At 38.8% G+C, this 14,003-nt stretch overlaps 1 protein-coding gene across 1 annotated transcript in view; it reads left to right on the top strand.

Moving 5' to 3' along the window:
* CLCN5 (chloride voltage-gated channel 5) overlaps window positions 1–14,003 on the top strand; it is a 161,071-nt gene that overhangs the window by 106,824 nt on the left and 40,244 nt on the right. The window contains exon 3 of the mRNA XM_031445213.2: window positions 5,617–5,763. Coding sequence (XP_031301073.1) covers window positions 5,617–5,763 — 147 coding nt within the window. The remainder of the gene's footprint in view (window positions 1–5,616; window positions 5,764–14,003) is intronic.

The following is a 14,003-nucleotide window of genomic DNA, read 5'->3' as shown; positions in this document are numbered from 1 at the left end:
CAGCGTATGATTGTAAGCAAGAAGGTGACAAAAGACACTGAAAGTGTCAGCTACATAACACAAATATCAACCAAACAGCCTTTTACCCTATTGCCCTCCTCCCTAACCCTCCCTTATATGACAAGCCCTATACTAATCTACTAGTTGGTATATGAAATCAAATCCCTTTACTTTGTTCCTGGCCTTACCCTAAATTCTGGCTGACCTCAGGCTTGTGACAATCTAGAGGCTGGATTTATTCCAGATGTGCCACTCTCTGGACTGACGTGTTACAGTGAAGCTCCAAAATATTATGGAAAGAGTGTTACCAAATGCAAGTTCATGTGCCTGGCATTCCATGAGGCCAAACTGAAACGTCAGAGTTTAGAGCAGAGAAAGGTTTATTGCAGGGCCAAGCAAGGAAGACGAGGTGGCTTATGCCCAAGAAAACCCCAAAATCCTTGAAGAGTTTCAGCAAAGCATATTTAAAGGCCAAGTAAGGGAGGTGGGGGTCACAGGATACGTGATCAGCTCATGCACAATTCTCTGATGGATTGATGGTGATCAATCCTTAGGCGCCAGAAGGTCTCGGGGAGCACGTGCTCTCAATCATCAAGTAGTTAATTTCTTCCCTTTGGTGGTGGTTTTTAGCATCTGAAAAACTCAGGAAATATACAGGAGATACTATTATCTGGGTATGTCAGAGAGAGGAGTTGCAGCAGAGGATGTGGGGGAGGGGTCTTTCCCAGGAAGGCCCCACAGAGGCCTCCTGCTTGGAGTTCAACTAAATGAGGGATCAGATCTCAACTTTGAGGAACTTTAAATCATTTCCTCATTCTGCCGCTTTAACTTTTTCTCTTGAACTTTTTTTTTTTTTGTTACATCTGCAAAATAAAACCAGAGACGGTACCAGAATGCATTATCCATGGACAAATATCACTTTGATTTACTGATGTTTGTTTTCTTTGTTTGACTCCGATTTGTTGCATCTGTTTTGCTTGCTTCACTGGCTTCTTCTAATTTTCTTTTGTTGACCCTTTATTTCTATGTACTTATTAAGGAAGCACTTTACAACCCAAACACTGAACCAGATAGCTGCTCCAGGAAATGTTTGAAATGAGGCAGCTCAATTTAGCTGGAGTGTTCTGTGTTAGTGTTCTGTGTCAGTGGGTTACAGGAAGGAGTTTGTAAGGTCCCTATGGGGAAACGGAAAAGTTTTCCAACTTCTCCTTTGTTGAGTCTTCATCTTGTAGCGTCATTATTTTGTTTTAATGAAGTCCCAGAACAATAGGTACACCCTCTGAAAATATGACTACAGGACATATTCCAAAGCCAAATGTAAATTATTTTTGGACTCCCCGTACTTTTTCTTCCTATGATTTGTGTGGCTAACGTTGAGTTGCTGGAACTGAGTATTTTAAATCATTTCCTGAATGAAACACGGAACCAAGAGAGGGAGAGGATTCTGCATCGTTTAAAAATTTATTCATGCCAACTTTTGGTGCTAGTCACTGGAATTCAGGGGCGTTTGATGAATTTAAACAGAAAGAAAGTCTCTCGAGTTGTACTATGCTGTTAGCCTCAGTTCTTCTCATCAGCTAAAATGGTGCTTGTTTTATGTTAAGATTTCTAGAAACCTGGAATGCCTACTTTTGAGGTTGACTGCTTTTATAGATTTGGTGAATGTAGTAAATCCCATAGTTAGACAAATATCAACTGCAAATATTGACTCTGATGCCACCTGCATTTAAAAGGGAAAGTTGATGTGGGAGATAAGGGCAGGGAACACGCCTGGTTTCGATTTTATTATTTGTCTTTAGGCTAATGTCATTTCTACTTGTTTTTCATTTTCATCCTGTGAAGTTTGATGCAGCAACAGAAGTGTCAGATGGAGTTCTTGGGAATTTGGGACTGGAGCTTGAGGCAGAGGTGAGAGCTAGAGGTAGTAGGTTTCCTTAAAGGCTAAGATAAAATAATTCAGAGTAAGGCAGGGAAGGATCTGTTATCTCAGTCAGATTCAGAGCAAAGTAGGCTATTTTTTATGGAAAACAGTACAGAGATTCCTTTAAAAACTGAAAATGGAGTTACCGTATGACTCAGCAATCCCACTCCTGGGCATATATCTGAAGGAAACTCTTAATTCGAAAAGATACATGCACCCCAATGTTCATAGCAGCACTATTTGCAATAGCCAAGACATGGAATGTCCATCAACAGATGACTGGATAAAGAAGTTGTAGTGTGTGTGTGTGTGTGTGTGTGTGTGTGTGTGTGTGTGTGTGTGATGGAATACTACTCAGCCATTAAAAAGAGTAAATAATGCTATTTGCAGCAACATGGATGGACCTGGAAATTGTCATACTAAGTGAAGTAAGCCAGAAAGAGAAAGAAAAATACCATATGATATCACTTACATGTGGATTCTAAAAAAAAAGAAGGATACAAATGAACTTATTTACAAAACAACAAAACAGAGACAGACTCACAGACATAGAAAACAAACTTATGGTTACCAGGGGGAAAAGAGGGTGGGAGGGATAAATTGGGAGTTATGAATTTGTAGATACTAACTACTATATATAAAATAGATAAAAACAAGGTTCTTTATCTACAGAACAGAAACAGTTTCACATAGTACACAATCTTATAGTTACCAGGGGGAAAGAGGGTGGTAAGGGATAGACTGGGAATTCGAGATTTGCAAATATTAACTAGTATATACAAAGTAGATAAACAACAAGTTTCTTCTGTATAGCACAGGGAACTATATTCAATATCTTATAGTAACCCATAATGAAGAAGAATACGAAAATAAATATATGTATGTATATGTATGACTGAAACATTATGTTTTACACCAGAGATTGACACATTGTAAACTGATTATACTTAAGTAAAAACAAAGCAAAATAAAACAAAACATAACAAAGCTCTACTGTATAGCATAGGGAATTATATTCAATACCTTGTAATGGTCTATAATGAAAACGAATATGAACAGGAATATATATACATATATATACATGTATATACACATCTGAATCACTATGCTGTACACCAGAAACTAACACAACATTGTAAATCAACTGTACTTCAATGAAAATAAAAAGAGTAAAGACACTTCTTCCTGAATGACAGGAGGGAAGACCGACAGATTCCAAATTGCCTCTGCGTTGTTAGTAATAGGAAAAAACGGCTTAGGACCCTGTGGTAGTCAGGTTAGATTTAGAAGCAGCAGTGGAGGCAGGGAATTGGTGTAAGTACATTTTTGCAGGTGTGCTCAGAGAAGAGAAGGGGAGTGAAGGAAGCAGGATAGAGCAGGGGCAAAAGCCTAGCGAGGATGGAGGACTGGCTAGCAACGAAGGAGCTCGGCTGAGGCCACAAAACATGGGTTCTTAGTATCCTAGGAAATATTTGTTCCACAAAGCAAGGTTAGAGTTTTTGTAGCTGAGGAAATGGTTTTCTGATCCATCCTGGTCTACGTTATTAGTACCTCTGGGTCAATGATCCTACCTTCTCTACTTGACTACATGTCACCATGGAAGCATGGTCACGTTCCTGGGGAATGTATGGTTTCAGTTCATGTCTGTACTGAGTTCAAGCTCTTGGTGTATACTAAAGAAGGTTGTGGAATGCATTTCTTTTATTGATAGTCATCCTTATCCAGAAGTCAATGGCAGATTTCCCTTGGAATGGCCATTCTCTTGGTTTCAGCCATCACCTTGATGTTGACAACTCCCAAAGCTTTGCCTCCCAATCTTCATCTCATCTGGCCTACCCAGCATCATTTTTGTGTCCGTCCTACTATCCCACAATGATTCTTGCAGAGTAGGTGATTCATAAATGTCACTCATGCTGACCTCCTTGGTCAGGCTGACCTCTTTATCACAAGTGAGGGGTTGTGAAATTGAACGTGTGGTTTGGAGCTTAATCTTTTTTTTAAACACTAACTGGGCAAGTTACTTAGCCTCTTTGACCTTCAGTTTCCTCATCTGCACCAGAAGTGATAATGCCTCAGCACAGGAATGCTGGAAAAATTAAGTGAAAAAGAATTCACTTTAAGCACATAGCCCAGTGCCTGAAAATTAATCAAAGTCCTGGTAAATGCTGATTCTTCCTCTTTTATGCTCAATGTTTAAAATATTTAATTTACCTGTTGGGATTCCAATTTCTTAGGCCTAAAGCTTAATGTAACCTACATGGTCTTTGCCATATTCTCATGCATAATTCTGATAACCCAGAGTAAGAATTTTCTTAAAAGAGTTGTAACACCTCAAAAGGAGTATGATTTGCTTAATCCTGAAGAACTTTGCTGACTATGATACTCAAGCAAGATTTCATCAAAAAAAAATTTGAGGGGTAGGGCAGGGCTAGATAAGGCAAAGTTGGCTGTAATGCTGGTTTTTAAAAAATCAGTATACTAAGATTTTTTGAGTAAAATTTTATAACCTGAAGGTTCCCAATTGGGATGTTTCATCTTGGATATTAAATCATTGAGCAGAAAACAACATTGAACAGCACAGTAAATCTGTTTTTCCCAATCTTGCTGTGCATCTATATTGTTAGGAGCTATTAAAGAGTAAGAGGCATAAGGTAGAGTTTTTCCACTCCTAGATGGCTAGCACATTTTTTGATATTGATGTCTAGCTTTTATTTGAGTCGATTACTTGTGAACTCCCATGGGTTTTGTATGTGTGTCCTCATTTGGTTTGCTCATTTGCCTGGCTTCTCAAAAAACTGCTATCAACTACATGGTAAGGGTAGTGTGGTACATTATATCTGGAGAGCAACTGAATATGCTAAGTAGTTTGCATATCTATATTGTCCAAATAAGAGCAGGAAAGAAGACATACAAATAAGTGGTCATTCAAAAGGTGAAAGCTAGAGGAGGGTATAGCTCAATGGTAGAGTGCATGCCTTGCATGCACAAGGTCCTGGGTTCAATCCCCAGTACTGCCATTAAAGATAAATAAATAAAAACATAATTACCTGCCCCCTAAAAAAATGGTGAAAGCTACCCAAATGTCCATCAACTCATAAATGGATAAGATGTGGTATATCTCTGCAATGGGAATTATTCCATCCTAAAAAGGAAGGTACTACTGATAACATGCTATAGCATGGCGGAGCCTTGAAAAAATTATGAGAAATGAAAGAAACCAGACACAGAGGGCCACATATTAGACAATTACACTTATAGGAAACATCCAGAATCGGCAAATCACAGGCACAGAAAGAGAGCAGAGGTTGTAAGGGGCTGGGGTGGTAGGGGGATCGGGAGTTATGTTTATTGGATATAGCGTTTCTGTTTGAGATGAAAACATTCTGGAAATGGATAGGGATGATGACTGCACAACATTGTAAATGTGCTAAATGCTGCAGAATTTCTAATTTCAAAATGGTTCAAATGGTAAATTTTAAAATGTGACAATGACTATATGTATGTTCATGTGTAACTGAAAAATTGTGCTCTACACTGGAAGTTGACACAACATTGTAAAATGACTATAACTCAATAAAAAAAAAACGGTAAATTTTATGTTATGTGTATTGACCACAATAAAAAAAAAAAAAGGAATGGGTGGTAAGGAGTACGGAGGTCATTGTAATAAGCCTTCTATTTTTCTTTCTGCACAGGAGCCATGGATAACAGAGGCTTTCAGCAGGGGAGTTTCAATAGCTTCCAGAGCAGTTCCAGTGATGAAGACTTGATGGACATACCGGAGACAGCCATGGATTTCTCCATGAGAGATGATGTTCCTCCCTTAGATGGAGACATAGAAGGTATCATTACTTCTGATGACAATTTAACTTTTTAAAGATTATTTTCAATATACATACCATAACATTCATTTCTCTCCTGGCACATGGTCCTTTTTTTTTAAACATTTTTTTATTGAGTTATAGTCATTTTACAATGTTGTGTCAAATTCCAGTGTAGAGCACAATTTTTCAGTTATACATGAACATACGTATATGCATTGTCACATTTTTTTCACATACGAGATCACTCATATGTGGAATCTAAAAAAAAAAAGAACACACAGTCCTTTGAATTTTAACACATGTGTAGATACTTGTAACCACCCCCACTGACAGGACACACAATTCAACACCCCCAAAGAATTCCTTTTTATTATCCCTTTGCAGTCAGACTTCCCCCTACCCCCAAGCCCTGGTAACCACTGATCTGTTCTCTGTCCCATAGTTTTTCCTTTTTGAGACTGTCTTATACATGGAGTCACAGAGTCAGTCAATCTTTGAGACTGACTTCATTCACTCAGCTTAATGCCCTGGAGAGTGTTCCAGGTTGTTCCATTCCCTTCTGCTGAGTGGTATACCCCAGAGTGGGATTGCTGGGTTGTGTGATAAACGTATGCTGAGCTTTATAAGAAACTGTCAAACCATGTTCCAGAGTGGCTGTACCATTTTTTTGTTTTGCTTTGGTGGGGGGAGATAATTAGGTCTATTTATTATTTATTTTAATGGAAATACTGGGGGCTGAACCCAGGACCTCGTGCATGCTAAGCACATGCTCTAGCACTGAGCTATATACCCTCACCCCACGGCTGTACCATTTTGCATCTGAACTAGCTATGTACGGTGGTTCCACTTGTTCCGCATCCTCAACAGCTCTTGGTATTTTCAGTAATTTTTATTGTAGCTATTCTAATAGGTATGTAGTGCTATCTCATCATGGTTTTAATTTAATTTCCCTAATGGCTTAGGATGTTGAACATCATTTCATGGGCTTATTTGCCAATTGTATATCTTCTTTGATGAAGTGTCTGTTCAAATTCTTTCCCCTTGTTGTAATTGGTTTTTTATTATCTGGAATATGTTTATAAAATGAGAATTCCCCTTATCTATTATTTGGTTATCCAGTAACGTCATTCTTCTCAGTGGCTGCATGCAGTTTCATGGTGTAACTGTACCATAGTTGATTTAACCAAGCTTCTATTGTTGCACATATCAATTGCTTCCAGTCTTTTGCTATTACAAACAGTGCTGCAATGGACAACCTTGTGTGTGTGTGTGTATCTTTAAGTGTATGAGAACATTTCTATAGCACGACAGTATAAGTGTGCTTATTTCCCCATAGCCTTGCTAGGGGTGAATATTACAATTCTTTTTTAATCTTTACAATATGATAAGTAAAATAAAGAAATATATTCCTATTATTGTTTTAATTTTACTTTTTAAAATTAATGAGGTTGAGCATATTTTCATATGTTTATTAACCATTTAAATTTCTTTTCCTGGAAGTTTCCTACTCATATGATGTTCCTATTTTTCTAATGGGCTGATTATCTTTTCTGATTTTTTTTTATAGAAGCCCTTTATATATTATTATTAATCTTTTGTATAATGTAGGTTGAATATATTTCCATTTCAGATTTGCCTTTTTTACCTGTTTTTCTATCTACAAATATTTAAAATTTTGAAATAGCTAGGTATATCACCCTTTTGTGACTTCTGAGTTTCTTATTGTCATTAGAAAGGACTGTATCACTTTAAGATTAAATTCGTATAATTACTTAAAACTATCATCTGTTTTCCTTAATTAATTGGAATTGCCATTGTCAAAGTAAAGTCAGGGAAGAAGAAACTGCTGTCAGAATTCACTATTTAGCAAACTTGTATTAAGGGTATATGACATGGCAGATACTTTGCTAGGTTCTTGGAATTAGCAAAACTTGAAAGCACCATCCCTGCCTTCATGAAGTTGATTCTAGCTAGCCAAACAGACATTTGAGTACTTATGATAGTATTTACCTTAGAGTCGTTTTCCAGATTAAATGAGATAATAACATATAAAATGTTTATGTACCTGGCATTGAGTTAATGCTCAATAAAAAGTTAGCTATCACTCTTCTTCTTTTTTTCTTTGTTTTTAAATAGAGGTACTGAGGACTGAACCCAGGACCTCATGCATGCTAAGCACGTGCTCAACCACTAAGCTATAACCTCCCCCCAATTCTTTTTCTTATTATTAGTTTATTTCTATTATAACCCTATATTTTAAGTGCTATAGCTCTTATAAGAACTTAGAGGATTCATTATTTGTGTGTGTGTGTGTGTCACTGGAGGATTGGAAAAAATTTCACAGAAAAGGTGTGTTTGAGAAGGGCCTTGAAAAAGAAGTTATTTGGTAGGAAAAAGAGCACTCAAGGCAGAAAGCAAGCTTTTACAGAGTGGAAGGGTATAGCATGCATGAGGTCCTGGGTTCAATCCCCAGTACCTCCATTAAAAAGTAAAATAGATAAATAAATGAACACATAAACCTAAAAAATAAAAGCAAGCTTTTGCAGAGTTTCAACAGGCTTAATATACAGAGGTATAAAAAGGCAGACTGTAAACCCAAGTAAGTAAATTGGGGCCTTGAATGTCATGCTAAGAAGTTTGGGTTAACCTTATTGTCATTATGAGGACACATTCCTTCATTCAGCAAGTGCTTTTTGAGCACCAGCTGCGAACCAGGCACTGTTATAGGCACTGGGGAAGCAAGGGCAGGATGAACATAGATAAGATCCAAGTTGATCTGGAATTTAGATCTAGTTGGGTAAATGAGTAAACAAACAGACTCCCTAGTTAATTACCCATTGTGGTAAGTACTAGGATGGAAATAAACTAACTGATGACAGATGATGACTGGAGAATAACCCTCTAGTTAGAAAGATCAGGGAAGGCCTCTCTGAGGAGGTGACCAACTTGGGATGAACATACCTAGACAAAAACCACACGTTCAAAAGAATGACAAGAAATTTGCCTGGTAAAGGTACCTCAGGGCAGTGACAGTAGAAGAGAACTCCTGAATTTAAAGTTCATAAAAAAAGGTACTCATGGTTTAGTATTTGGTGGTTTTTCCTCTTTGCCTACAAATATAAAAGGGACACGTGTGTATCACTTCCACTTATGTATAGTTACAACCATAGTGAGCCAGTGGTACTAATTACTGGCTCTAGTGAAGTGGTCAGTTAGGGTATTTATAAACTTAAACTGGCCACCCCTGCTTAACCCTTCTGGCTAAACCAGAGTCTTTTAGCTTAGTTAATCAGTATTGCTTGTGCTAGAAAATGATTTCATAGAACGTCTATAACCAGAGTACTTTTTGTGTATTCACATTGCTCTCAGTAGGTGATTGGGGTGAGTATCTGTTATTCCCATCTAATAAACTAGAGGACTGAGACAGACAGGATTTTGCTATTGCTTATGATTGTGGAATGTGTTTTTGCAGGAGTTGTCCTTAACCACTTTTCACTAGCCTTTACGGGAGAATTACTACCTGTGGTTTCCAAGGTCTGACCATATAATAAGGAGGCTGTTTCCCACGAGCCACACACAAAAATCAGCCCACTTAAAACACTCTGTAGTGATAGAATTTTCTTGCCTTGCTTTTTAAAAAAAATTTATTATTTTCTTTAATAAAGGTACTGGGGATTGAACTCAGGACTTTTTGCATGCAAAGCACACGCTCTACCACTGAGCTATTATGCTCCCCCTTGCTTTGCTTTTTAATTGTTCTTACTTTATTTAATGTTTTCATGTGGGATTTCCTGATGAACACAACAACAGCAAAAGAAAAAAAGGTCATAAAGTCCTTGATAGTCAGTGGTGAAACTGCATAAAATACTATGCTTTGTGCCAAACACAATGGCACGTCCTAAAAAGATTAGTTAAAAGGAGCTTGAAAGGCTGTCGAAGTGGTTCTGGTTTTCCAGATGGCTGGAGGAATTGATTTATGAGGAATGAATAAATAAATTATGCGTGGCACAGTGAAATGCATCTGAGGTAGTGTTGTAGTAGTCTGTAAATTAGAAGAAATGTAAACACGGAGATCTGAAAGAAAGGGCAGGGAGAGGAAAGTAGAGAAAGGGTTTTGAGTAGCAGGAGAAAATTCAGAGCTCCCCTCCGAGTCTATCTGTTCTCACTTGCCTGCCTCTGCAGCCTGGAACTCATGGTCAGCGATCCATTCATTCATTTGGGATTTCGGGGAACACCCAGATCAGAGCCCAGCAGAGTGCTGTTTTAGTAATATTTTTCAATTCCCTCCTTCCCCTCACTTCCTTGTCTTTCTTCATGGCATGCCAGGCTCTTGCCCCCCAACTGCAGCATGAGGAGACCTTCCTGGCAGAGAGGGCACTGCATGTAGAGGTACCAAGCAGCAGGAGAGAGCCTTTTGAGGGGGAGGGTATAGCTCAGTGGTAGAGCACATGCTTAGCATGCAGGATGTCCTGGGTTCAATCCCCAGTACTGCCATTAAAAATAAATAAATAAACAAATAAACTAACTCATCACCCCCTAAAAAGGAAAAGAAATAGAAAAAGAAGAATGATTTTAGAAAAAACACTGACTAAAAATGACTACCTCTCTGTAGCTTATACATTGTAGAACCCCATGTCTGAAATCTATGAAGTTGGGGGGAGGGCATAGCTCAGTGGTAGAGTGTGTGCTTTGCATGCCTGAGGTCTTGGGTTCAATCCTCAGTACCTCCACTTAAAAAAAAAACAATTAAAAAAAACTAATTACCTTCCCTCCTAAAAATTTAAAAATAAATAAAATAAGATTTAAAAATACATTTTTAAAAAAGGTTTTAAAAAAAAAAAGAAGAGAGCCTTTTGTACTCCAGAAATAGAATCTGTCTATCTGAGGCCTTGAGGCTCCAAGGGTAGGGACAGTTGGAGCAGGAGGGAGGACAAGCAGGAGATAAGGTGGGGAATCTAGTTAGAAATCTAGGTGAGGTCCCTATTATCTGGCTTTTGGACCTTATCTTGTAACCCAAGAGTAATCAAATGATTTAAAAGCAGAGGAATGATAGGATCAGATTTGCATTTCAGAGAATTTATGGCTGTGTGTGGAGGATGGATTCCAGGTAAGAGTATGTGGGAAGCTGGAAGACCAGTCAAACTGTTATTTTTCAAAACTCTAGGCCAAAGATCAAAGGATTCAATTAAGACAGCAGGAGTAGAGAGGAGGGAAGAAGTGCTGGAGAAATTTCAGAGGGGGGACCCATAGGACTCATACATGGAGAAGAGGCACAGATGACTCCTAAGCCCAGGTGGAGGAGGAGCAGGCCACTCCTGCTTTGCATGTGAGACCGTGCCCAGACCATCCAGGCGAGCCTCAACATAACCTCCCAAGGTCCCAGGGAAGGAAAAAAAAAATCTTTGAAAAATGATGGGGTGTGAAATCCATCCCATAAGTTGTGAAACAGTTCTCTTTGTTCTGCCCCGCTGGAAGGAAAGATCATAGTATTCCTTCAGAAAGAAACAGAAGACATCTTAGGCTCCAGCTCATGGAGAAAGCCATCACCTTCATCCAGGTTTGGCTCTCCCAAGCTGCCTGACTCGAGCAATTGTGTGGGTGGTACTGGGAGGAGAAGGAGAGGGATTCAACCTCTCTAACCACTTAGCCTGGGAAAATGGCAATTGTTACTGCTGCTTTTTGAGCTTGAAAAAAAAAAGAGGGCCAATTGCAAAAGCCCTGCCCGGCCTCAGACCACACCAGTTTTAAATGTTGAACCCTTAAAATGAGGCCTCTGATGATGGTCCACAGGTTTAAAGGGTTCCTTTATGTTTCCCTAATGGGAAAATACCTGGTCACATTTTAGAATGTATGTCCTCTAATCTCTCACCCATTTATAAATTTATATTTTTGTCTTAAAGTATATGCATTATTCAGGTATACTTAGTTTTTTAAAAAATATTGTCACGTTTATAATTTTTATTTATTTTATTTTGGGGGGAGGGAATTAGGTACTTATTTATTTATTGAAGTATAGTCAGTTACAATGTGTCAATTTCTGGTGTACGGCATAATGACCCAGTCATGCATATGGAGATACTGGGGATTGAACCCAGGACCTCATGCTTGCTAGGTACATACTCTACCACTGAACTATACCCACCTTCCCACTCCGGTATGCTTAGTTTTTACCTAATGTCTCATCCCGCTACCACATTGCATTTTGTCATCAGGTCTTCTCAGGCTCCTCTTGGCTGTGATGGTTTCTTAGACTTTCTTTGTACCCGAAGACCTTGACAGTCTTAAGGATCACTAGCCAGATATTTGTAGAATGTCCCTCAGTTGGGATTGGTTTGGTGGTGTTCTCGTAATTAGCCTGGGGTTTGGGGGAGGAAGAGGAGAGGTAAAGTGTCATTCTTAGCACATCATATCCAAGACATATATGGTCAATATGACTCATTGCTGCTGGTGTTAGTTAACCTTGATCACCTGGCTGAGGTAGTATGTGTCAGTTTTCTCCACTGTGAAGTGGCTCTTTTTTCATCCTTTCCATAATATGCTCTTTGGAAGGAAGTCAGTGCATAGCCCACCCTTAAGAATGAGGAAGTTATGCTCTATGTCCTTGAGGTTGAAGTGTCTACAGAAACTATTTGGAATTCTGCATAGATTTCTCTATTCTCTATTCTTCCCTATTTATTTATTCAATCATCTGTTTATATCAGTCAGCACTCATTTGTCTAATACCTTGGGTTATAATCCATCACTGCTTTATTTATTTTGTTCAATTTTTTTTCAGCTTTAGCCATTTGGAGCTCTTTAAATTAGCCCTGTTTCCCTTTGCCATACCCTTATCACCTTGGTTTCTTACCACTCATTTACTTTCTGGCACTACAGTAGGCTCCAGGCCCATGTTATATATTTCTCACCTTAGTCTTAGAATCAGCCATTTCTCCAAGGAACCCTGGTTCCTTTCAGTGGAGATTGGTATTAGAAACCAAGATCTAGGTACTAGGTTTGCTTTTTTCTACTGGGGCCTTGTTACCTCTAGGCATCTCAATAAGGAAATATAAATTTATGTGTATACTGACCCATGTATATGATGCAGGAAAAATGGGGTGTGAGAGGATGGCCATGTCCAGGTCTCGGTTGAGTCCCTGGATGGACCCTGCCAAGTAAGGGTCCTTGCTTCACACAGGAAAAAATTCAAGAGGGAGCCATCATAGAGTGAAGGTAAATTTATTCAGAAAGATAGATACTCGATACATACTCCATAGACAGTGTGGGCTGTCTCCGAAAGCAAGAGAGACAGGCAGACAGATCGTGGGGTGCAAAGTTGTTAATTTTTATGGGTTTGGTAACTTCATATGCTAACAAGTGGGAGGGTTATTCCAGCTACTTTGGGGAAGGGGCTAGGATTCCCAGAAATTGGGCCATCACCCACTTTTTGCCCTTTTATGATCATCCTTGAAACTGTCATAGCACCTGTGGAGTGCCATTTAGCATGCTGTCATACTTCAATGAGCATATACTGAAGCCAAGGTCTACTGGGAGTTGAGTCTTCTGCCATCTTGGTGTTAATTACTGTGTCTTTCTTTTAATGATTGTGCCCTGCCCCCTTTCCTCCTGTCTCATATATACCCATATCTAGAAATAGATATATTATCTATATGTAACCATCTGTATCTATATTAAGCCAAACATGAGATCATACTGCTGTCTCTAATTCTAATCCATTACCACATGGATCATTCTCGCCTCCTCCCCTTGCTTGTATGTAACCTTCCCCTCCAGGTAGTGAGAAACTTGGCTCCCACTAGCCACCATCCATTATTCATTTCCGGTATATGTGCATGGGGTTTCAAATTGTTAACCTATACCCTCCCTGGGAAACTACTTTACCAACTAGAGTACAGGGCTTGTACAAAATTCCTTTGGCCTTTGGTCTTATAGATTCCACTCATTTCCAGTCACTTAGGTCAACATCTTTTTCCTCTGCCTCCTTCAGTGAGGATGTTTTCACAAATGTGCAATATAGTTAGATTTTTTTGTTCCATTCTGCATTCCATCCTGGAATTAAAAAAATTTTTTTATACATTCAGGTCCACTCTTTGCACTATAAAGCTCTATGGATTTTGACAAATGCACAGTGACATGTATCCACTATTACAGTATCATGAAAGATAGTTTCACCACCCTGAAAAATCTCATTTCTTACCTATTCAGCGTCCTTCCCTCTGAGTCCCTGGCAAGTACCAGCCTGTTTTCATCTTCATAAATTT

This window comes from Camelus dromedarius, chromosome X, assembly GCF_036321535.1.
Source record: "Camelus dromedarius isolate mCamDro1 chromosome X, mCamDro1.pat, whole genome shotgun sequence".
NCBI classification, from domain to species: domain Eukaryota; kingdom Metazoa; phylum Chordata; class Mammalia; order Artiodactyla; family Camelidae; genus Camelus; species Camelus dromedarius.
This window is presented reverse-complemented; position numbering and strand designations above follow the sequence as displayed.